We start from the raw sequence: 22789 nt of genomic DNA on the forward strand, positions 1-22789 counted from the left end.
AGGAAGAAGTGGTCTGCCGCTGCTTGCTGCGCTTTCGAAGGTGAGGCGCTTCAGGTCAGTGCAGAGGGCTCGGGGGCAGAGAGAGGGCCCGGTGGAGGGGGGCCTGGCGACCTCGGGTGGGGGGGCCCCGGGGGCGGCCTTGTCCCGGGCCTGGCCCAGTCTCTCGGCGGCCCTGCCGCTGGCCGAACGCAGTCGCTGACGGTAGCTCTATCTTGAGTGCATGCCATTTCTGGTGTGCCAGAATTTTTTTTTTTTTAATATAGTGCAGCGCTAACCCAGTGGTAATCGGGCATTGCTGCTCGCTGCCTGGTTAACAATGGGTTACTGTGGAAGCCCTTACCGCCACCTAAATGGGTAGCGGTAAGTGCTCTCCCCCGCATGGCCACGTGGTAAGAGTAATCTTACCACATGACCATTTTTTAGGGGCTTTTTATCCGATGCAGGAAAAAACATCCCCTGCCACTACTGCAGGGCCCTTTTTCCCACAGCTTAGTAAAAGGACCCCAAAGTTAGGACAGCAGAAAGGTTTGTCCTAACTTTATGTGTTGAATTAACTGGGCACCGGTCTGAATATCAGCTGGTATCCAGTTAACTTCCAGGTCAGTGCAAATAGTCAGTCAAATGCTCTGACATTGAATTTCTGGGGTTAGGTAAGCCTGCAGCTGGAAGCCCCTTACAATTTATGGCCACAAGCTAAATATTACCCTCTGATTTTTTTTTTTAACTGGGTTAAAAATGGTGATCTGGTAGCCTGCAGCTACAATGCCCTCTTCTCACTTAACACCTAAATGACATGTTAACTACTGAATCAGTTGGGGTGCTGTTTCAGAGGTTTCTAATGCATAGGGTAGTAGCAGTGCAGATAAAAGATCAACATGGTTCATCTAATCTTCCCAGCAAGGTGACTAGAATCCTACTTGCCAGAACATGCAGGTTACCTCCTATATACCTTTGAGATTGTACCTGCTGCTTCGTGAGGTTATTTGTTTTGCTTTGATCCCATCCTCCTGCTAGATTAAGGATCTTCTATATTTATCCCACACATTTTTGCATTCTGTCACTGTTTTTGTCCCAACCACCTCCATAGGGATGGTATTCCAGGGGTGATAAGTCTTCTGATTGATCACAAAGGAAATTCTGTGCAAAAGAAGCTGTGATTGGCTGCCTGTATTTTATTGGACTCCTCTCCCTCCTCCATTTAATTCTATAACAAGAGTTCTAGTTACAACTCTTCCTCCCCCCCACCACCCTACATTTTTAGTCTATTCCAAAAGCAAGAAGGCATATGTATGTCTTTCTCCTCCCCTCTACTCCACAAAAAAAGTTTTGTCCTATTCATACCACAGTTTTAGGATTTGTCACAGAGGATATGAAGACACTGAATAGGGTTGGGAAGGAAGGAAGGGGTGTTTGGATCCACGTATATGGATGAACCTCAAATGCATGTATGCATTCGAGAAAGTAGGTTCCTGCATTTTGGGGTGAACCTTTGCTGTGTTTTACCTGAATATTCAGCCACATACCCTCAATAAATGTGATTGAATATCAGCTTTTGAATATCTGCTTCTGAATCATCTGAGGGCTTTTAATTCCTTTTAACTTTATGTTGGAAAAGCCAATTAAAAGTTGGCCTTAGTGGGTTTTTTCTTCTTCAGAAAAAAAAACGTTAAAAATAAATGCATGTTGTGTGTATTCTTTCCCTCACTTTTCCAGGCTTACCAGTCATAATTGTTGGAGTAACCTTGGCAACTTCTTTTAACAAATACGTTGCAGATAACCACTGCTGGTTGAATGTACAAGCGGATATCATCTGGGCATTTGTCGGGCCTGTTCTCTTTGTACTAACTGTAAGTGCTGGTGCATCAGGCTTTGCACTGGAAAGTAATGGACTATAACTTTGAAAGAGAAGAAAATGCCATTGGGTACCATATTGTTTGCTGAAGTCAGAAGCAGTTGGTTCCATTTAGAGCTCCAGTGCTCTCTACTTTATTAGAGCTACGTTGCAGTGTCCTTGATTTTAATAAGTCTTTAAAAACAAATTGTCCTAGTGAGCTAAAGAATAAGTGTGTGTCTCATGCTACATTGTCATGGTTGATGTAGTAAATAGGCTGAGGAAGGAAGGGAAACTTGGCTGACTGGATTGGAGCTGTGGTTATTAGTTGCTGTCATGTGGAAGAATTGCAGGCTGAGAAGCAACTTCAAATGCTGCTTTTTCCACTGACAAGTTGTCACATTGATCTCCTTAGGTGCAAAATTAGACTGTAAACACTCTGGGGATCAAGGCTGCCAAGAGAGGGGGCAAAATTCCCTGGGACTGGCCTCCAAGGGGGGCCCAGTGCCGGGGTCTCTCTCTCTCTCCTGCTCCTGATGGGACCCGAGTGATCGCATCCCGACAGGAGAGAGAAAACTCCGGTTCCGTGGCCGGTCCCCCCTTGGAGGCTGGGGAGGACCCGGAGGAGCATCTCTAGTGCTGCTCTTCTGCCCAACTGAGTGGCTGCTTTTCCTCCCAGGCGCGCATGCTCGGTTTTGAAACCTAGCATGCCCTGAGAGAAAAAGCAGGGGCAGGCAATCGGTAGAAGAGTAGCGCAGGAGGAAGATGTCTTCTGCTGGTGGGGCCTCGGGATCCCCGCCAGCCAACAAGATATTTCAATTGCGGCACCGATCTGGGAGGGGGGGGGGCAGCGGACACGATCCAGGGGGGGACGGTGGCCCTCCCCGGGCCCGGTTCAGTTTCTTGGTGGCCCTGCTGGGGATGGGGAAATATCTACTGGGCTTACTATTTATTTGTTCATTGCAGAAGTTTGATATACCACTAATTGCATAGATGCACCTAAGCAGTTTACATTAAAACACATGTAAACAGATAGGAACTTGAAGGTTACAAAATTTATGACAGAGAAGAGTGTAAGACGAAAAGAGGGAGGAGAGAGGATAAAAAGATGAAGGAGGGAGTGGTCTGGGAAGGAGAAGTGGGTGGGGCTGCTGCTAAAGTGAAAGAAGAATGAGGCAAAGGGAGTTATTGAAAAACAAGATGGAACAGCCAAGTTTTAACTGACTTCTTAAAGTTAGAAGAACACAAGTCTAATATCTAATGTGAGGGAGTTCAGAAGTAGGGCCCAAGGTAGAAAAAGGCAGTGTTGCTAGAGATATCAAGATGAAGGCAGGATGGGGGACAAAGAGCAAGTAAAACAGACTGGAAGGAATGAAAAATATGAGATGGAACATATATGGAAGAAGCAGGTTGACAAGATACCAGGGAGAATGGGGGGATAGACCTTAAACACAAGCCCGAGAATCTTGAATTTAAGTAACAGGAAGTCAGTGTTTGAAGATTAGTTAAGGAGAAACGTGATCTGTATGATGGACATTATATGGTAACTTTACTGTAGTGGACTGAAAAGGTGTGAACTAAATCCAAATAAATGTAGGGAAATTTTAAAAATAAGCACATGTGCACATAAGTGATGCCTTATTTGGCACTTATGCACAAGTGCACTAAGAGCTATTCTATGAGGGAACACATTAACTACAAAGGGATGTCCACTTGGCATGTCTCCTGCTTAAACGTGGGCAGGTTGGGGACATTCACTAAAGATGCGTGCAGTATTACTGAATACCTGAAATCTGCTCCTAAATTACGTGCCAGGATTTACACCAGGTTTCAGTTGGTGTAAATCCTTATGCCCAAAGTTTGGCATGGAAATAGGCTCTACTTAGTGTTCTATAAATGGTGCCCAATTCAGAGCGCCGTATATTTTTCGGCACAGTATTTTGAGCATCATTTACAGAATTTAATCCATAGTGTGCACTCTTTAAGAAGAGGGTGCACTATCACCAGCCCATTCCTACACTTTACCCCCTTCAGAGCCTAAATTATTTGAAGTTGCACTGTGAATAGGAAATAAGTACCTGAATATATGTAAACCGCTTTAAATGTAGTTGCGAAAACCTCAGAAAGGCGGTATATCAAGTCCCATTTCCTTTTCCCTTTATTCCATCTTCATGCTATATAGAGAATCTCTGTATTTATCCCACGACTTTTTCAGTTCCATCACTGTTTGGCCCTACGACTTCTCATGAAAAGCATTTGTCATTCATCACCATTTCTGTGAAAAAGTATTACCTGATGTTGCAACTTCATTTCATCTCTTCTACTTCTGTAACTTGTCTGTTTTTGGAAAAGGTTGTTTTTGCTCTTTACTTTTGTTCAAGAATTTAAGAGACCAATACTCAAAGCGATTTAAGCGGGCAGGAGTCTCTCCTGCCCGCTTAAATAGCTTCCTGGCACCTAACCAGGGATATTCAGCGGCACTTAACCGGTCAGTGATGCTGAATATCTCCTGAGACTGCCCAAACAAAAAGTGGGCAGGTCAGGAGCGGCGCTGGGGGTGACACTGAGGAGAAGCCTCAGGTTATTCAGTGCCGGCAACTACATAACTTTTTTAAAAAAGTTTTAACATTTCTTTTTTTTTTTTTAACTAAAGATCCAGAATGCCCTCAACCCCCCCTCCAATGTCCCCTTCTTTCCCTCCCCCTCCCAGTCTTTATCAAGACCCTCCGGCCCTGGAATACCCCCCGCCCCTGGAATACCCCCCGCCCCCTACAGCCATACAGGCAGGCCCTCCCTCCAGGTCCACCTGTGTCCCTGGTGGGCAAGCAGGGTTATTGGGCAGAAACACAGCCCCCTTGCTCCTACCCCTTGCAGCACCAATCTAAAATGGCTGTCGTGACCTCTTGTGATAGCTCGAGGTACTAGATGAAGTACTGTGAGCTGCCGCAAGAGGTTGAGGAAGGCATTTTAGACTGGCGCCACAAGGGGCAGGAGTGAGGGGGCTGCACTCCTGCCCCCAATGACCCTGCTGGACCACCAGGGTTAAAGGTCGGCCCGAGGGAGGGGCCTGCCTGCACAGCGAGGGGGGTCTTGATAAGGGCTGGCAGGGAGAGGGAAAGAAGAGGACATTGGCTGTGTGGGCTTGAGGGGGCTTGGAAAGAAAAAAAAAACATTTAAATAAATTTTTAAAAATTTTAAAAAATTATGCATGCTGGCCAGACTGATATTCAGCCAGGGCCACATAACTTTTATGCGGCTCTGGCTGAATATCGGCTCAGCCTGCATAAGTTCTGGGCACCCAACCCATCCAAAAAAATCCCCGATATTCAGTGCTGGTGCCTGGACATGGCCTGGCACTGAATATCGGAGGGGGTGGGGGAGGGGAAGAGTTAGCTAACGATGATCAGCGTTTTTATATAAGCGCTGACCACCGCTGGCTGAATATCGGGGGGGAGGGGGGTAAACGTTTTTATCAAGTGTAAGATATCTGTCCCTGTACAAGATAGTTATTGCCTTTATCCTTGTTTGGGAAGACCTGCATAAAAGATGCTCCACATTCATATACAACACCTTTCTTTCCCATGTCTAATCCAGGGGCGTATCTGCTATGGGGCCACAGGGGCCTGGCCCCTGCAGATTTGCCCCTGGACCCCCCTACCGATGACACTCTCAACCCCCCCTCCTCCTGCTGTCACTCCGCTGTCACACCTCACCTCCCTTTGCTGGCGGGGGACCCCAACCCCCACCAGCTGAAGTCTCCGTCCTTCCTTCATTTGGGGTTGGTGGTTTTTGACATCCTGCACGCGTGCACGTACAACGTGCAGCATGCAGGACATCAGAAACCACCAAACCCGAAGGAAGGAAGGACGGAGACTTCGGCTGGCGGGGGTTGAGGTCTCTCGCCAGGAAAGGGAGGTGAGGCGCGACGGCGGAGTGACCAAAGGAAGGAAGGACGGACACTTCGGCTGGCGGGCCAACCCCCGCCAGCAAAGGGAGGGGAGGCGCGACGGCGGAGTGACGGTGGGAGGGGGGGGTTCAAAGTAGTTGGAGCTGTCTTCCGCGGGGGGGGGGGGGTTTAAAGTAGTCAAGCGGGTGGGCAGGCGGGGGGTGGTGGCGTCGTCGTCTTCAGCGGGGGGGGGGGTCAACGGCGCCGGGGGGGGCTAAAATGTGCTCCCTCTCCTCGGCTCTGGCCCCCCCTACTGTTGAAGTTCAGATACGCCCCTGGTCTAATCCATGCTGTAAGAGGTAGGAAAAGGATGCAGAGTTGTACCAAGCAAGGTGTGATGCTAGGCAAGGTATTTACATTGGTCATATGAAAGCTTTGCTTGCACTATGTTTTGGAGCTTAAATTGTATATTTAGAGGAGCAGCACCCAACATAAAATTTAAATTATAAGTAGGATGTATAAGAGAGACAGGAAAGCACATTCTTAAATCATGTGCCTCTTCAGAATAGATGATGAAAGATTTGAGACATATGCCATACGATGTCCCATGCCACTGGTTGGAAGAGAGGACCACCAAGAGGTCAAAGTGATATAAACATATTTAAATGTATGGAAGTAAAGCTCAAATATGGAATAAAACAAAAGTTTAGGTTCAACAAATGGAACAAATGCTTAGGGTAGAAAAATACTATTTTGTACTGAGATTGCCTTTAGGAATGAGGGAGCTGCCTCTGATCCTGTTCAGAACTCTGAACATTTGACTCCCATTTACTTTGATAGCTAAAGTCCAATCTTCAGTCTTAAGTGAATTGAATGAGTGTTACGTTTACTGTCCTCCCAGTCAGCTTTGGTTGTGGGAGAAGGGAGGCAGAGGCAGGAATGCTAAACCTGTTGTTTCTGTATTCAGTTCTCTATAATCCTAAACTCAGCTGACTTATTTATGATTTTCAGGTTAATACATTTGTTCTCTTCCGGGTAGTGATGGTCACTGTATCCAGTGCACGAAGACGCTCAAAGATGTTAACACCTAGCTACAGCCTTGAGAAACAGATTGGAATCCAGATCTGGTGAGTCAGGAAAAGATAAACTTCTACTGCCTACCATGATTTAGTAATGGTCATGTCCATTAACTGCTTCAGGGAAGGTCTCCTGGAAAAATGGAATGGAATTTCAACTTTCAAGCTTCTGCCCCTTTAAATCACTTGGGGCCAACTTTCTGATGATATTCAGCAGCCCTTAACCAGTCGGTGCTGCTGAATATTGGCCCTAACCGGCCATTTTGGAACTGGGCCACACAGGGGCATTACAGGGGCAGAGTCAGTGGGAGCTGGGTATTATGCAGGTGCCAGCAATATTCATTGCCAGTATCCACATAGCTAACCAGGTATGTAGGACCGTGTAAATTTCAAACCTAATTTTGTCCAGTTAGCTAGGTGCCTTCACTAAATATTGGCTGGCACCCATGCAACTTCTGGGTACTAGTCTGAGGCAGCCTGTGCTCTCTCCTTCCTTCTTCCCTTCCCCTTCTATATTACCCAAACAAACCCCTCCTTCTTAACTCCCTCCTGAACAAGGCCCCCTTCTTCAATTTCCCCAGCAAACAAGGTTCCCTCCAGTAGTCTCCACACCCCCCACCAGGCCCCTCTGGGCCTACTGTTGCAGTCATTGATGGTCTAAGGGTCTGGGGTAGAAAGGATGCCCAGTCACTCCTGCCCAGGCCATCTTCCTTATCAAAATGGCTGCCATGACCTCTAGAGGCAGTCTCATGGTACTACTGCACTACTGTGAGACTTCTGCTAGAGGTTGCAATAGGCATTTTGATGGGGGAATTGGCCTGGACAGGAGTGACTGTGCATCACTCCTGCTCCAATACACACACACGAGACCATCAATGACTGTAATGGTTGGTCTAGGGGGGCTACCGGGAAGGGGCCTTGTTCATGGGGGAGGGATGGAAGAAGGGGGACCTTGTCCATTAGGGGAAGGGGAGGAGGAAAGAACATAGTATCCCCTTTTGAGTCTCAGCTGAATATCTGCATAAATGTCTTATGCAGGTCTCAACTGAATATTAGCCGAGACCCACATAAACCTGGCAGCAAGAAACAGTCTGATCCACCCCAAATATTCAATGCCAGTGGCTAGACATGATCCACAATTGAATATTGGGGTCTAATTCAACCTGCAGCTTCCGGTGTTTAAAAAAAATGCTCACCACCAGCGGCTGAATAATGACCAGCTTATATTAACTCCCCTGTTTACTAATCCACGCTGCTGGTTTGCTAATGCCGACAGCCCATTCTACATTGCTGCATGACTTAGTAAACAGAGGGGTTAGTATTCTCAAAGATCTAATTCTGTGGCACACAGCTCTATGTTAAAATGTTTATAAAATAGGGAACTGTTTATAAAATTACCCCCTTAACATCTGTTTCAGTTTCACTTTTTCTGAGTGTTACTCTTTCTTAAAATGGTGTTGAATATTGCCATCTGTTTCCAAGTGAACAATTATTTGAAATTTGAATAGATAATCAACTTGTTATCATGCTTGTTTTTAACATTGTCCAAACACCCATCATTTAGGAGTCCTTTTACTAAGCTGCATGAAAAAGAGCCCTGTGATAGCGGCCGGTGGGCGATGTTTTTCCCACATGCTAGGGCTCTTTTTACTGCACTGGGCCTAAACAAATGGCCATGTGGTAAGATAACCCTTACCAGGGAGCACTTACCACCACCCATTGAGGTGGCGGTAAGGGCTTCTGTGGTAACCCAACGGTAACTGGGCAGCATGCAGCAATGCTTGATTACCGCCGAGTTAGCACCATGCTACAGAAAAAAAAAATTTACATAGCGCCAGAAATGGAGCCAGAACTACTGCTGGTGGCCACATTGGACCAGCAGTAGTTCCGGATTAGTGAGTGGTAAGCCCGCATTGGGCTTACTGCCGCTTTGTAAAAGACAGCCTCTTAGACTTTTCCTGACTCCTTACTTTCCCTTTCAGCATTTAAGTCTGAGAAATCTGATCTTGGTTACCAAAGAGTTAAATGGGAACAGGTTTCCCTTCATGTGATACCATTTTTAAGTTTCATGAAACACAGAGAATACACTTTCATTCAGTATAACAGCTAGAATCAGAGGCTCAGATAGTACAACATGCTCTCCTTTGTCCCAGACTTTCTTTATCCATAAAAGATATAACAGAAAAAAGAGAAACATTGGCTGCTAGCAGTTAGGGGACTAGTACAATACATCAAGCAGTTGACCTTCCCCCAACCTCTTTTGGCTTCACTTTCTGCCCTTGTCTTTTTCTTTTTTTTCATACAGAAATGTGTGCACCTGCTTCCTACAGTATGGAAGGCAGTTCTCCATAATATTCAGACTTATTTTTTTCAGGGTATTGCTTGATATAAAACAGAAAAACAGATATATAGAAAAATGAAGGCAGATAAAGACCATGACCCCGATATTCAGATGGCAGGAGAAAGATGGGCTATCTCCCGCAGTCCGCGATGAACCCGGATATTCAATGCCAAACTGTTTCCAGTGAATAGCATTGAATTTCCAGGGTTTTTCGGGCGGTTTGAAGATAACCAGCTATGTTGATATTTAGACATAGCCAGTTATCTTTAAACTGACCGGTTATACCAGGGTTTGACGCAGCCAAATATGACTGCCACACCCAGTTTAAAAATCAGCAGATATCCAGTTATATTGCATGATATAGATGGTTATCTATCAGGCACTAACTGTGGATATTCAGCAGAGTATAGCCGGCTACCCCCACTGAATATCGGAGGATAGCCGGTTAAGCGCTATTTAATTGATCAGCATCCATTCTGACCGGTTGAATAGCACTAAATATCAAGCGGCATGTGGCCTATCCTGTCTGCCCATCCATACCATCCACTATGCATTTCATGTCCAGCTTCTAATGTTTAATCCTGAGACAAAATCATTGAACATACAAAATTATTTTTGAATTACTTAATGTCATTGTAGGGTAAATTTAGATGCTGGGATGATGCATGCTAAGCATGATTTCCATAATGGCATATTAGCATAAGTCTGTATTTACACATCTAACTTAAGGTGCGAGTACTTAGGCAGGCTCCATGACTGCATAAATGCTTGCATCTAACTGTTGGCAGTTAGGCACATAAATGAAAGGTGTGCAGGTTCCAGAATAGTAGCTGTCTGACATGCCCCCAACTAGCCCATGTCCCTCCCAGGTCCACACCCCCTGAAGTTGCGCACTCTGGAATTTGAGTGTGCAAGTTATAGAATACTGATTAAGGGCACTTAAGTAGATCTTCCAACTCGAAACTCAACTTTAGCTGCAAGGGATTATCTTATTCTACACTTCCCTAATTACAAAAATATCAAATACAAATCCACGCTAACTCAAGATTTCTCTCGTTTAGGCACTAAATGATGGAATTCTATCCTAAGAGAAATAAGACAACTCTCTAACCTTTCCCAAATTCTCAAAGGCTTTTCTTTTCAATAAATTCTTTGACTAGATGTTGAAATCGGTTATAGCCAAGATCTTTCTTCTCACAACTACTTTTACAAGAATGTTGCTTTAACTCTTACAGTTTTCATAACATGCATTATATAATAACTTGTACTGTTTGTTACGTACGTAAGTCACGTAGAGCTGAATAATTGTATTCAGATAATGTGGGATACAAGTATCAAATAAATAACTGCTGATTGGTGTCAATTAGTGTCAAGGCCAATTATAGCCAATAATTGATTGTTAGCTCCAATTAATCACCAATTCATGAACTGACCTTAGTTTTCGTAAAAATATGTGTACTAGTTGGAAATTTGAGTGCTCAGAACAGAAGTATAGTTTATAGCAGTGGTTCCAAAACCTGGTCCTGGAGGCACTCCATCCAGTCAGGTTTTTAGGATATCCACATTGAATATTCATGAGAGAGATTTGCATTCACTGCTGCACTGCATGCAGAACTCTCTCATGAATATTCATTGTGGATATCCTAAAACCTGACTGGCTGGGGTGCCTCCAGGACCAGGTTGGGAACCACTGGTTTATAGTTTTATTAAAAATTTACTATATTGCTCAAAGTGAGATGCAGAACTGAGTGGTGTACAAACTAATAATAAAAGTATTGAAAAGATCTCCCAAATTATAAAACAGGCTAGTTAACCAATCATACTCACAGTGGAAAAATATGGGAGAAGAGAAAGAGAAAGAAGGGGTCCTTTTACTAAGCTGTGGCAAAAGGGGGCCTATGCTAGTGATAGAGCATGTTTTTGTCACATGCTGAGGCCCCATTTTACCACAGCGGGGAAAAACCTGCCTCTTTTTTTTTTTTTTTTTTTTTTTAAATGGCTGTGCAGTAAGTGAACCATTTACCATATGGCCATTTAAGTACATAGGTATTGCCATTCTGGGACAGACCAAAGGTCCATCAAGCCCAGCATCCTGTTTCCAACAGTGGCCAATCCAGGTCACAAATACCTGGCAAGATCCCCAAAAAAGTACAAAACATTTTATGCTGCTTATCCCAGAAATATTTTCCCCAAGTCCAATTTAGTAATGGTCTATGGACTTTTCCTTTAGGAAGCCGTCCAAACCTTTTTCAAACTCTGCCGTCCAAACCTTTTTAGACCCCTTTCAAGGGGGAGCACTTTCTGCCACCCATTGAAGTTGGCAGTAAGGGCTCCTGCACTAACCTGATGGTAACCAGGAAGAGCATGAAACTGCTCGCTTACCATCAGGTAAACATTGGTGCAACATTGGGCTGGTGTGGTAGCTCGGTGGTAGTTCCTGTTTGTCGCACGGTAAGCCCACAGTGAGCTAACCGCCGCTTAGTAAAAGGGCCCCGAAGAAAATTAAGGTGAAGACCATAGGCGTAGTTTGACTGTTTCATTTGGGGGGGCAAAGGAAGGGGCGGGGCATATTAGCATATTCATTTGCATATATGTATATGCAAATTATGCTAATATGGAGGAAGGAAGGGAGCAAGAGCTGGCTTTTTTGGGAATAACCAGTGTTCGTTTGCCAATGGATAGCCACTGAATCAGAGAGGCAGCGGGTTTGGCGATAGGCAGTGGTGTGCTGGCAAATGTTTAACAACAGGCTCTCCCCCCAGTCCCCCTCTGCGCCCCCCCCCCCAAATTGCAGAGCTGGCTATAGCCGGGGAGAGAGCCTGGGGGGGGGGGTATAAATAAGTAAATATAAACTTTTAATGTTGAGCACCTGATTCTCAAAGTGAACATATTGCAAACACTATAATGAAAATAAAATGATTTTTTTCTACCTTTGTTGTCTGGTGACTGTTTTTCTGATCATGCTGGTGCAGTATCTGATTCTGCTGCTATCTGTCCTCTTAACTCCGTTTCCAGGGCTTCCTTTCCATTTATTTCTTTCTTCCTTTCTTCTTCATTTCTGGTCCTCAGCTTCTGCCTATTTTCTTCATCCATGTGCAGTTTTTCTCCTCTCTTCCTTTTCCCTCATCTCATCTCCTTCCTCACTCTTTCCTCCCCTCCATCCATGTCCAGCATTTCTTTTCTCTCCCCTGCCCTCCATCCACCCAGTCCAACAGTGACCCTCCTCTCCCCTGTCCCCATACCCAGTGGCCCTCCTTTCCCCTGCCCTCCATCCACTCAGTCCAGTAGTGACCCTCCTCTCCCCTGCCCCCATGCCCAGTGGCCCTCCTTTCCCCTGCCCTCCATCCACTCAGTCCAGCAGTGACCCTCCTCTCCCCTGCCCCCATATCCAGTGGCCCTCCTTTCCCCTGCCCTCCATCCACTTAGTCCAGTAGTGACCCTCCTCTCCCCTGCCCCCATGCCCAGTGGCCCTCCTTTCCCCTGCCCTCCATCCACTCAGTCCAGCAGTGACCCTCCTCTCCCCTGCCCCCATATCCAGTGGCCCTCCTTTCCCCTGCCCTCCATCCACTTAGTCCAGTAGTGACCCTCCTCTCCCCTGCCCCCATGCCCAGTGGCCCTCCTTTCCCCTGCCCTCCATCCACTTAGTCCAGCAGTGACCCTCCTCTCCCCTGCCCTCCCTTCATTCCGCCCTCTCCCCGTTCCTTCTCCCCCCCCCCCCCAGCGAGCCAGTTCTCCTCCCTCCCTCCGGATCCGTCCCTCACCAACGATCTTCGAATTTTTCACCTGCCCGGCCCGCTAGCGCTGACTCTCCACTGCCGGTTCACGCTTCAAAATGGCCGCCGAGACTTCTCGCGAGGCCGCCTCTGAAAGTCTCGGCGGCCATTTTTAAAGCGCGAACCAGCAGGGGAGAGAGCGCTAGCGCCTAGCGGGCAGGCAAAGGATTCGAAGATCAGGTCGGTGAGGGACGGATACGGAGGGAGGGAGGAGAGCCGGCTCACGGGGGGGCCAGGGGGGGAGGAGAAGGAACGGGGAGAGGGTGGGGTGAAGGGAGAGCTGCCTGTTGCCGGCCCTGCGTTTGGGGGGGCATTGCCCCCACACGCCCCCCCCCCAGTCTATGCCCATGGTGAAGACAAGTACAATGACAAGAAGGGCGATGAAAATGATAAAGGGAATGGAACGACTTCCCTATGAGGAAAGGCTGAGAAGGTTAGGGCTCTTCAGCTTGGAGAAAAGGCGGCTGAGGGGTGATATGATAGAAGTCTACAAGATAATGAGCAGAGTAGAGCGGACAGATGTGAAGCGTTTGTTTACACTTTCAAACAACAACAAAACCAGGGGACACAAGATGAAGCTAGAATATGGTAGATTTAAAACAAATAGGAGAAAGTTTTCTTTAGTCAGCATGTAGTTAGACTCTGGAACTCGTTGCCAGAGATTGTAGTAACAGCAGCTGGCCTTATGGAATTTAAAGGGGGTTTGGACAGATTCCTGAGGGAAAAGTCCATTGAACATTATTAATTTTTTGTGTGTGTGTAGGGGTGGGGGGGGGGGGGGGCTGCTGGGTTCTTGAAACCTGGATTGGCCGCTGTCGGAGACAGGATGCTGGGCTTCATGGACCCTTGGTCTTTTCCCAGTATGGTGGTGCTTATGTACTTACTTGTAATGGGAGATCCTGACCCTACTCATTACTTATAGTATTACAGATTTGAGGACCCTATTACTAATGGGCAGTAAAGTATTTTAGTTACCATGTAGTAACTGCAAAGGCTATATGTTAACTATCAAGGATGTTCCCAGCATCTGCTCATACAACTAATGCAGAGAAAATATTTATAAGGGGTAAGTCTATAACAGTACACCTATATATACATGGCTATTCTATAAAGGAAAGTAAGTGCCTACTTTGCATTATAGAATACTAGCTTAGCAAGTGAAATGCATGTGTATGTGCTTAAGCATCAGTGAGGAAGTGATGGTAATATAAGCATATCTTAGAGTATTCTATAAGACACCCCCAGATTCTATATATGGCACACTGAATTATGTGGACACGCACCCAATTTCCTTGCATAATTTAATTGAGTAACAAACTAATTAGCACTGATAATTGGGTGCTAATAATCAATTACCAGTAATTTTGAATTTACATGCTCATCTTGCTAGGCGCTATTTTATAAAGATATGTATGTAAATTCTTGTGCGCAGATCTTAAAAGGGGGTGTGGTCATGGGAGGGATATGGGCTGGTCATGGCCGTTCCAAGAATTTGTGCGTACTGTTACAGAATATGCTTGATCCATGCCTAATTTGGGTTTCAGCTGGTATAAATCCTTGTGTCTACAAGTTAGGTGTTAGTGCTATTCTATAAACAGCGCCTAACTCAGGGGCCTTTCTACTAAGCATCGGTAAGCCCATGGCGAGCTTGCCACATGCCAATCTTGAACTGCCACCGGCCCAATGCAGGCACCAGTGGGAGTTCCACCCCCCAGCATTTCCATCGCTAGTGGAAACATTTGAAAAATATTTCCACAGGGGGTTACCCGGAAGTAATCAGGCAGCATCACATGCTGCCCAGTTATCTCTGGGTTAGTAGAGGAATCGTTACCGCCACCTTAATGGGTGGCGGCAAGTGCTCCCCCCCCCCCAAAAAAAAATGGCCATGCAGCATGGATTAATGAAACAAACCCCAACCAGTGGTGTACCAAGGGCAGGGCGGTGGGTGCAGTCCGCCCCGGGTGCATGCTGCCGGAGGGGTGCAGAGAGCAGCCGCGTGCCTGTCGGCCCCGCTGGTTCCCTGCTCCCTCTGCTCCGGAACAGGTTACTTCCTGTTCCGGGGCAGAGGGAGCAGGGAGCTGAGAGCCAGCAGCTAAAAATGCACCCGGGGTGGGGGGGTGTCGTGCTGCACCTGGGGAGGGAGTGCACATCGGCGATCCGCCCCGAGTGGCAGCCGACCTGGGATCGTCACTGACCCCAACGGCCATTTTTTCTTTGGCCATTTTTACTCACTGCGGTCTAAGGGGCCGTGGCGAATGGCAAAAATGGCCACTGCCGTTAGTGCAGGGCCTCTTTTACTGGAGCTTAGTGAAAGGGCCCCTCAGAGCACAGTTTTTAGAATAGCACTTAGCAATCATTTTTTTCAGTGCTGATTTTTCAGCACCATATATACCAGTGGTTCCCAAACCTGGTCCTGGAGGCACCCCAGCCAGTCAGGTTTTCAGGATATCAACAATGAATATTCATGAGAGGGATTTACATGCAGTGAAGGCAGTGCATGCAAATCTCTCTCATTAATATTTATTGTGACTATCATAAAACCCTGACTGGCTGGGGTGCCTCCAGGACCAGGCTTGGGAACCACTGGTTTATAAAATTTAGTCCTACATATGTTTATATGTGTCTCCACAAACACTCTGCCCATTTGCATGCTCACTTGTAAATTACATGATATGTAAGAAATGTACGCAGCTACAGAATACTGTGTAAGTGCACCTTTGGTATATATGCGTATATATATTATCACTTATGCATGCAATTAGTACATAAATATAAGTGTCTAACTTATAGATTTACTTTCTTAGGCATCTTTTTAAAATCTTTACTTTTATTAATTTTTGCACATTACAAAAGTGACAGTACAAAATGTCACTCAATGAAAAACTAAAAACAGGATTTTTTAAATTCAAGATTTTTGGCAGGTTGTATGGGGTAGAATTAAACAAATCACATGTATTGGACTTCCTTTTGAAGAGAGTTTTTTTTACTAGGATGGTCTAGCAATTTGGAGGGTGGATCTTTAGGAAAGAATGATTTGGTAAACTTTCCTCTCCTAGCAGCACGATTGGTCATCACCTCACAAATGAAGCACTCAGAAAGTCTCATGGAATATGTCTGGTGGGAAAAAGTATGGTCCATAGAGTTATTGGAGAGAGCAACAGACAAACATAAAGACAAATTGCCAAAATTCTTAGGCAGTACAAAAAAAAAAATTCTATTCATGTGTGAAGGGCAGAAAAATGTGGAGGAGTAGTGTTAGTAGTAGTAGTAGTAGTTAGTGCAGCAGGCTTTGATCCTGGCAACCTGGGTTTTGACCTTGGGCAAGTCACTTAACCCTCCATTGCCCCACATAAAAAACTTAGGGGTCCTTTTACTAAGCCATGGTAGGCTCCACGCACATGAATCATGTGCCGAAATGAGATTACCGCCAGCCCAGCGTGCCCTCTGGTAATTTCAGATTTGGTGTGTGCCCATAACATGTGGATGAATTATTTCTTTATTTCCTCCTATGCGCACCATTTCTGGCAGTAATTGGCATTTGGCGCACACCGACCGGTCACTATGCATGTAGCGTGTGAGCCTTTACCGCTAGCTCAATGGGTGGCATTAAGGGCTCAGGCTGGTTTTGGCACGTGCTGATTTTATTTTTATCGCAGGCCCTTTCCCCCTCCTATTAAAAAAAAGCCCATTTTTTGTAGATGCGGTAAAAACTGGCCTGGCGCATGCCCAATACATGCGCCTACACTACCGCAGGCCACTTTTTACCACTGCTTAGTAAAAGGGCCCCTTAGATTACGAGCCCTCTAGGGACAGAGAAATACCTGCATATAATGTGTACAGTGCTGCATACATCTAGTAGCACTATAGAAACGATTAGTAGTAGAAGTTATAGGCACTTATGTATCTTTATAAAATTCTAGCACAAATGTTGCAGAAATTGAGGGTAAAGGGATCCCAGGAGCAGGTATAAATGTATGCCTGTGCAATTGTGCACATTTTATAAAATATACATGTAAATTGTGATTCTGCCCTTGCTCCACCCAAACTCTACCACATAACAAAGCCTACACTGAAATGTGTAAAAGCACACACAATCTTCTCATACTGTATACTTGTATGTGCAGGGTCATATTATAAGAGGCATTGCACAAACATGCACTGCCATTGTGTGGGGAAAATGCCTTTATGAAGTTACCTTCTGTCAGCTTTAGCTCCCAGATTCCATAAATGGTGCACAAATTTCTGTCCACAAGTGGGTGCCATTTCTGGTGCTACACAGTTACCGCCGGGTTACAGCAGCAGCCCTCGCCACTTCATTGGTTGGCGGTAAGTGCTCTCTCCTCCCCCCCACCCCCACCCACATGTTAGTAATATGTAATTTATCTTTAAAATCAAGCATGGTACCAGAAGATTGGAGGGTGGCCAATGTAACGCTGGGAAATTACAGACCGTTGAACCTGACAATGGTGCCAGGCAAAATGATAGAGACTATTATAAAGAACAAAATTACAGAGCATATTCAAAAGCATGGATTAATGAGACAAAGTCAACATGAATTTAGTGAAGGGAAATCTTGCCTCACCAATCTACTACATTTCTTTGAAGGGGTGAACAAACATGTGGATAAAGGTGAGCCGGTTGATATTGTGTATCTGGATTTTCAGAAGGCGTTTGACAAAGTACCTCATGAAAGACTCCAAAGGAAATTGGAGAGTCATGGGATAGGAGGTAGTGTTCTATTGTGGATTAAAAACTGGTTAAAAGATAGAAACAGAAATTAGGGTTAAATAGTCAGTATTCACATTGGAGAAGGGTAGATAGTGGGGTTCCCCAGGAGTCTGTGCTGGGACTGCTGATTTTAAACATATTTATAAATGATCTAGAGTTGGGAATAACTAGTGAGGTAATTAAATTTGCTGACAACACAACTTTGAAGTTATTCAAAGTTGTTAAATTGCAAGAAGATTGTAAAAAAAATTACAAGAGGACCTTACGAGACTGGGAAACTGGGCATCCAAATCGCAGATGACATTTAATGTGAGCAAAGTGATGAATGTGGGAAAGAGGAACCTGAACTATAGCTACGTGATGCAAGGTTCCACATTAGGAGTCACCGACCAGGAAAGGGATCTAGGTATCATCATTGATGATACAATGAAACCCTCTGCTTTAGTGTGCGGCAGTGGCTAAGAAAGCAAATAGAACGTTAAGTATTATTAGGAACAGAAAGGAAAACAAAAATGAGGATGTTATAATGCCTTTGTATCGCTCCATGGTGCAATTGCACCTCGAATACTGTGTGCAATTCTGGTCACTCCATCTCAAAAAGATACAGTGGAATTAGAAAAGGTACAGAGAAGGGTGATGAAAATGATAAAGGGGATGGGACAACTTCCCTATGAGGAAAGGCTAAAGCAGCTAGGGCTCTTTAGCTTGGAGAAAAGATGGGTAAGGGGAGATATGATTCTCCGAGGACAAGCAGGCTGCTTGTTCTCACTGATGGGTTGACGTCCTCGGCAGCCCCCTCCATCGGAAAGTTTACTAGCAAAGGCCTTTGCTAGTCCTCGCGCGCCCATGCGCACCGCGCATGCGCGGCCGTCTTCCCGCCCGAAACCGGCTCGAGCCGGTCAGTCTTCTTTCGTCCGCACTCGGTACGGTTGTGTTACGCCGTTCGTGCCCCAGAGAGTCGACCTCGCGCGTCCTTTTCGACGTGTTTTTGTCCTTTTTTTCCTTGAAAAAGTTCGGGAAGCGCTCCGGTAGTGTTCCGGAAGACCCTTTCGGGTTTTCTGCCCTTCCCGTATTTCTCAGTTTTTGCCCCGTAAGTTTTCTTTCGTTGTCGGGGTAGGCCTCTTTTGGCCTCGGTCGAGATTTTTCTCCCTCTAAATTTTGGTGCTTCAATTTTCGCCATTTCGGCTTTTGATTTCGCCGGCGTGATTTTTCCGCCCATGACATCGAAGCCTTCCAGCGGCTTCAAGAAGTGCACCCAGTGCGCCCGGGTAATCTCGCTCACTGATAGGCACTCTGCGTGTCTTCAGTGTCTAGGGGCCCAGCACCGCCCTCAGAACTGCAGTCTGTGTTCCCTGTTACAAAGGCGGACTCAGGTAGCGAGATTAGCCCAGTGGAACGTTTTGTTCTCGGGCTCTTCGTCGGCATCGGCACCGGAGGCATCGAGTGCATCGACGTCGTCAGCGTCCGGACCATCTTCCTTGGCTGCCGCTCCATCGACTGCATCGAGGCATCGGACCTCTGCATCGGCGCCGAGGCATCGGGCGACTGTATCGACGTCGGTGGTACCAAGACTTCGTCTGCTGATGTCGTCGGACGGAGGTGCATCGTCAGGAGAGCAGGTGAGGGCTGTCCATTCCCCTGCTGGTGGCGGTGAGCCTTCGGGTGGGTCTCCTCCTACCCTGAGGGCTCCTGCGGTACAGCCCCCCCGGGATCGACCCTCTTCGGTCTCGGCCCCGAGGAAGCGACGGATGGATTCTACGTCCTCCTCGTCGGTGCCGGGGAGCTCCGGTGACATGCTTCGGAAGAAGTCGAAGAAGCATCGACACCGGTCTCCTCCCCATGTCGGCACCGAGAGCTCTGGGTCGCCGAGGGATTCGGCACCCAGCAGGCATCGGCACCGAGAGGACCGCTCACCCTCTGTTCAGGAGGTGTCGATGCGCTCCACTCTGGACAGCCCGGAACAGCCTCCTCGCCCGGAACAGGTTCTGACGTCGACGCCTGCATCGGCCTCTCAGCCTTTCTCTGCAGCCGCTCTAAACGAGAGCCTCCGGGCCGTTCTCCCAGAGATTCTGGGAGAGCTGTTGCGCCCTACCCCTCCGGTACCGGCGGTGCTTGCGCCTCCGGTACCGTCGAGCGTGGCGCCGGCTGGCCCATCGCCCAGGTTGAGGTCCCCGACGTCGGTACCGCGTGCGGTGCCGACCGCGGCCACCTCCCAGGAAGGCTCCCCGACTACGTCGGCGGAGGGAGCTTCGCCGATGCGGGCGAGGGAGTCTACCTCTCGACGCCCCCACCGTGGACGGGGTTCCACCGAGTCGAGCAGGGCGAGGTTGCAGACACAGGTTCGTGAACTTGTGTCTGACACCGAGGGTGAGGCCTCGTGGGAGGAAGAGGAGGACCACAGATATTTCTCTGACGAGGAGTCTGAGGGTCTTCCTTCTGATCCCACTCCCTCTCCTGAGAGACAGCTTTCTCCTCCCGAGAGTCTGTCTTTTGCTTCCTTTGTCCGGGAGATGTCTACGGCCATCCCCTTCCCGGTGGTTATGGAGGACGAGCCCAGGGCTGAAATGTTTGAGCTCCTGGACTATCCTTCTCCACCTAAGGAAGCGTCCACTGTTCCCTTGCACCATGTCCTGAAAAAGACATTGCTTGCGAACTGGACCAAGCCACTAAGTAATCCCCACATTCCCAAGAAGATTGAGTCCCAGTACCGGATCCATGGGGACCCAGAGCTGATGCGCACTCAGTTGCCTCATGACTCTGGAGTTGTGGATCTGGCCCTAAAGAAGGCTAAGAGTTCTAGGGAGCATGCTTCGGCGCCCCCGGGCAAAGACCCTAGAACCTTAGACTCCTTTGGGAGGAAGGCCTACCATTCTTCTATGCTCGTGGCCAAGATCCAGTCTTACCAGCTCTACACGAGCATACACATGCGGAACAATGTGCGGCAGTTGGCGGGCTTGGTTGATGCTCTTCCCCCTGAGCAAGCCAAGCCTTTTCAGGAGGTGGTCAGGCAGCTGAAGGCGTGCAGAAAATTCCTGGCCAGAGGAGTTTATGACACTTTTGATGTTGCGTCCAGGGCCGCTGCTCAAGGTGTAGTGATGCGCAGGCTCTCATGGCTGCGTGCCGCCGACCTGGAGAATAGACTCCAGCAGCAGATTGCGGACTCGCCTTGCCGTGCGGACAACATTTTTGGAGAAAAAGTCGAGCAGGTGGTAGAGTCTCTCCACCAGCGGGACACCGCATTCGACAAGTTCTCCCGCCGGCAGCCTTCAGCCTCTACCTCTACAGGTAGACGATTTTTCGGGGGAAGGAAGACTGGTCCCTATGCTTCTGGTAAGCGTAGGTACAATCCTCCTTCCCGACAGCCTGCGGCCCAGGCTAAGCCCCAGCGCGCTCGCTCTCGTCAGCAGCGTGCGCCTCAGCAAGGCCCCGCGGCTCCCCAGCAAAAGCAAGGGGCGAGCTTTTGACTGGCTCCAGCAGAGCATAGCCGACATCCAAGTGTCAGTGCCGGGCGACCTGCCGGTCGGGGGGAGGTTGAAAGCTTTTCACCAAAGGTGGCCTCTCATAACCTCCGATCAGTGGGTTCTACAAATAGTCCGGCAGGGATACACCCTCAATTTGGCATCAAAACCTCCAAATTGTCCACCGGGGGCTCAGTCTTACAGCTTCCAACACAAGCAGGTACTTGTAGAGGAACTCTCCGCCCTTCTCAGCGCCAATGCGGTCGAGCCCGTGCCATCCGGGCAAGAAGGGCTGGGATTCTATTCCAGGTACTTCCTTGTGGAAAAGAAAACAGGGGGGATGCGTCCCATCCTAGACCTAAGGGCCCTGAACAAATATCTCGTAAAAGAAAAGTTCAGGATGCTTTCCCTGGGCACCCTTCTCCCCATGATTCAGCAAAACGATTGGCTATGCTCTCTGGACTTGAAGGATGCCTACACACACATCCCGATACTGCCAGCTCACAGACAGTATCTGCGATTTCAGTTGGGCGCACGCCACTTCCAGTACTGTGTGCTACCCTTTGGGCTCGCCTCTGCGCCCAGGGTGTTCACAAAGTGCCTAGCTGTGGTAGCAGCGGCACTTCGCAGGCTGGGGGTGCACGTGTTCCCATATCTCGACGATTGGCTGGTGAAGAACACATCCGAGGCAGGAGCCCTGCAGTCCATGCAGATGACTATTCGCCTCCTGGAGCTACTGGGGTTTGTGATAAATTACCCAAAGTCCCATCTTCTCCCAGTGCAGAAACTCGAATTCATAGGAGCCCTGCTGGATTCTCGGACGGCTCGCGCCTATCTCCCAGAGGCGAGAGCCAACAACTTGTTGTCCCTCGTCTCGCGGGTGCGTGCGTCCCAGCAGATCACAGCTCGGCAGATGTTGAGATTGCTGGGCCACATGGCCTCCACAGTTCATGTGACTCCCATGGCCCGCCTTCACATGAGATCTGCTCAATGGACCCTAGCCTCCCAGTGGTATCAGGCCGCTGGGGGTCTAGAGGACGTGATCCACCTGTCCACGAGTTTTCTCAAATCCCTGTATTGGTGGACGATTTGCTCCAATTTGACTCTGGGACGTCCCTTCCAAATTCCTCAGCCACAAAAAGTGCTGACCACGGATGCGTCTCTCCTGGGATGGGGAGCTCATGTCGATGGGCTTCACACCCAAGGAAGTTGGTCCCTCCAAGAACGCGATCTACAGATCAATCTTCTGGAGTTGCGAGCGATCTGGAATGCCCTGAAGGCTTTCAGAGATCGGCTGTCCCACCAAATTATCCAAATTCAGACAGACAACCAGGTTGCCATGTACTATGTCAACAAGCAGGGGGGCACCGGATCTCGCCCCCTGTGTCAGGAAGCCGTCAGCATGTGGCTCTGGGCTCGCCGTCAAGGCATGGTGCTCCAAGCCACATATCTGGCTGGCGTAAACAACAGTCTGGCCGACAGACTGAGCAGGATTATGCAACCTCACGAGTGGTCGCTCAACTCCCGAGTGGTGCGACACATCTTCCAAGCGTGGGGCACCCCCTTGGTGGATCTCTTCGCATCTCGAGCGAACCACAAAGTCCCTCAGTTCTGTTCCAGGCTTCAGGCCTCCGGCAGACTAGCATCGGATGCCTTTCTCCTGGATTGGGGGGAGGGCCTGCTGTATGCTTATCCT

General features: G+C 47.9%; 1 protein-coding gene across 1 annotated transcript in view; it reads left to right on the forward strand.

Annotated features, from left to right (window-relative positions):
• ADGRD2 (adhesion G protein-coupled receptor D2) overlaps positions 1 to 22789 on the forward strand; it is a 249142-nt gene that overhangs the window by 90496 nt on the left and 135857 nt on the right. The window contains exons 18-19 of the mRNA XM_030206996.1: positions 1714 to 1847; positions 6729 to 6844. Coding sequence (XP_030062856.1) covers positions 1714 to 1847; positions 6729 to 6844 — 250 coding nt within the window. The remainder of the gene's footprint in view (positions 1 to 1713; positions 1848 to 6728; positions 6845 to 22789) is intronic.

This window comes from Microcaecilia unicolor, chromosome 6 (genome assembly GCF_901765095.1).
Source record: "Microcaecilia unicolor chromosome 6, aMicUni1.1, whole genome shotgun sequence".
Lineage (NCBI taxonomy): Eukaryota > Metazoa > Chordata > Amphibia > Gymnophiona > Siphonopidae > Microcaecilia > Microcaecilia unicolor.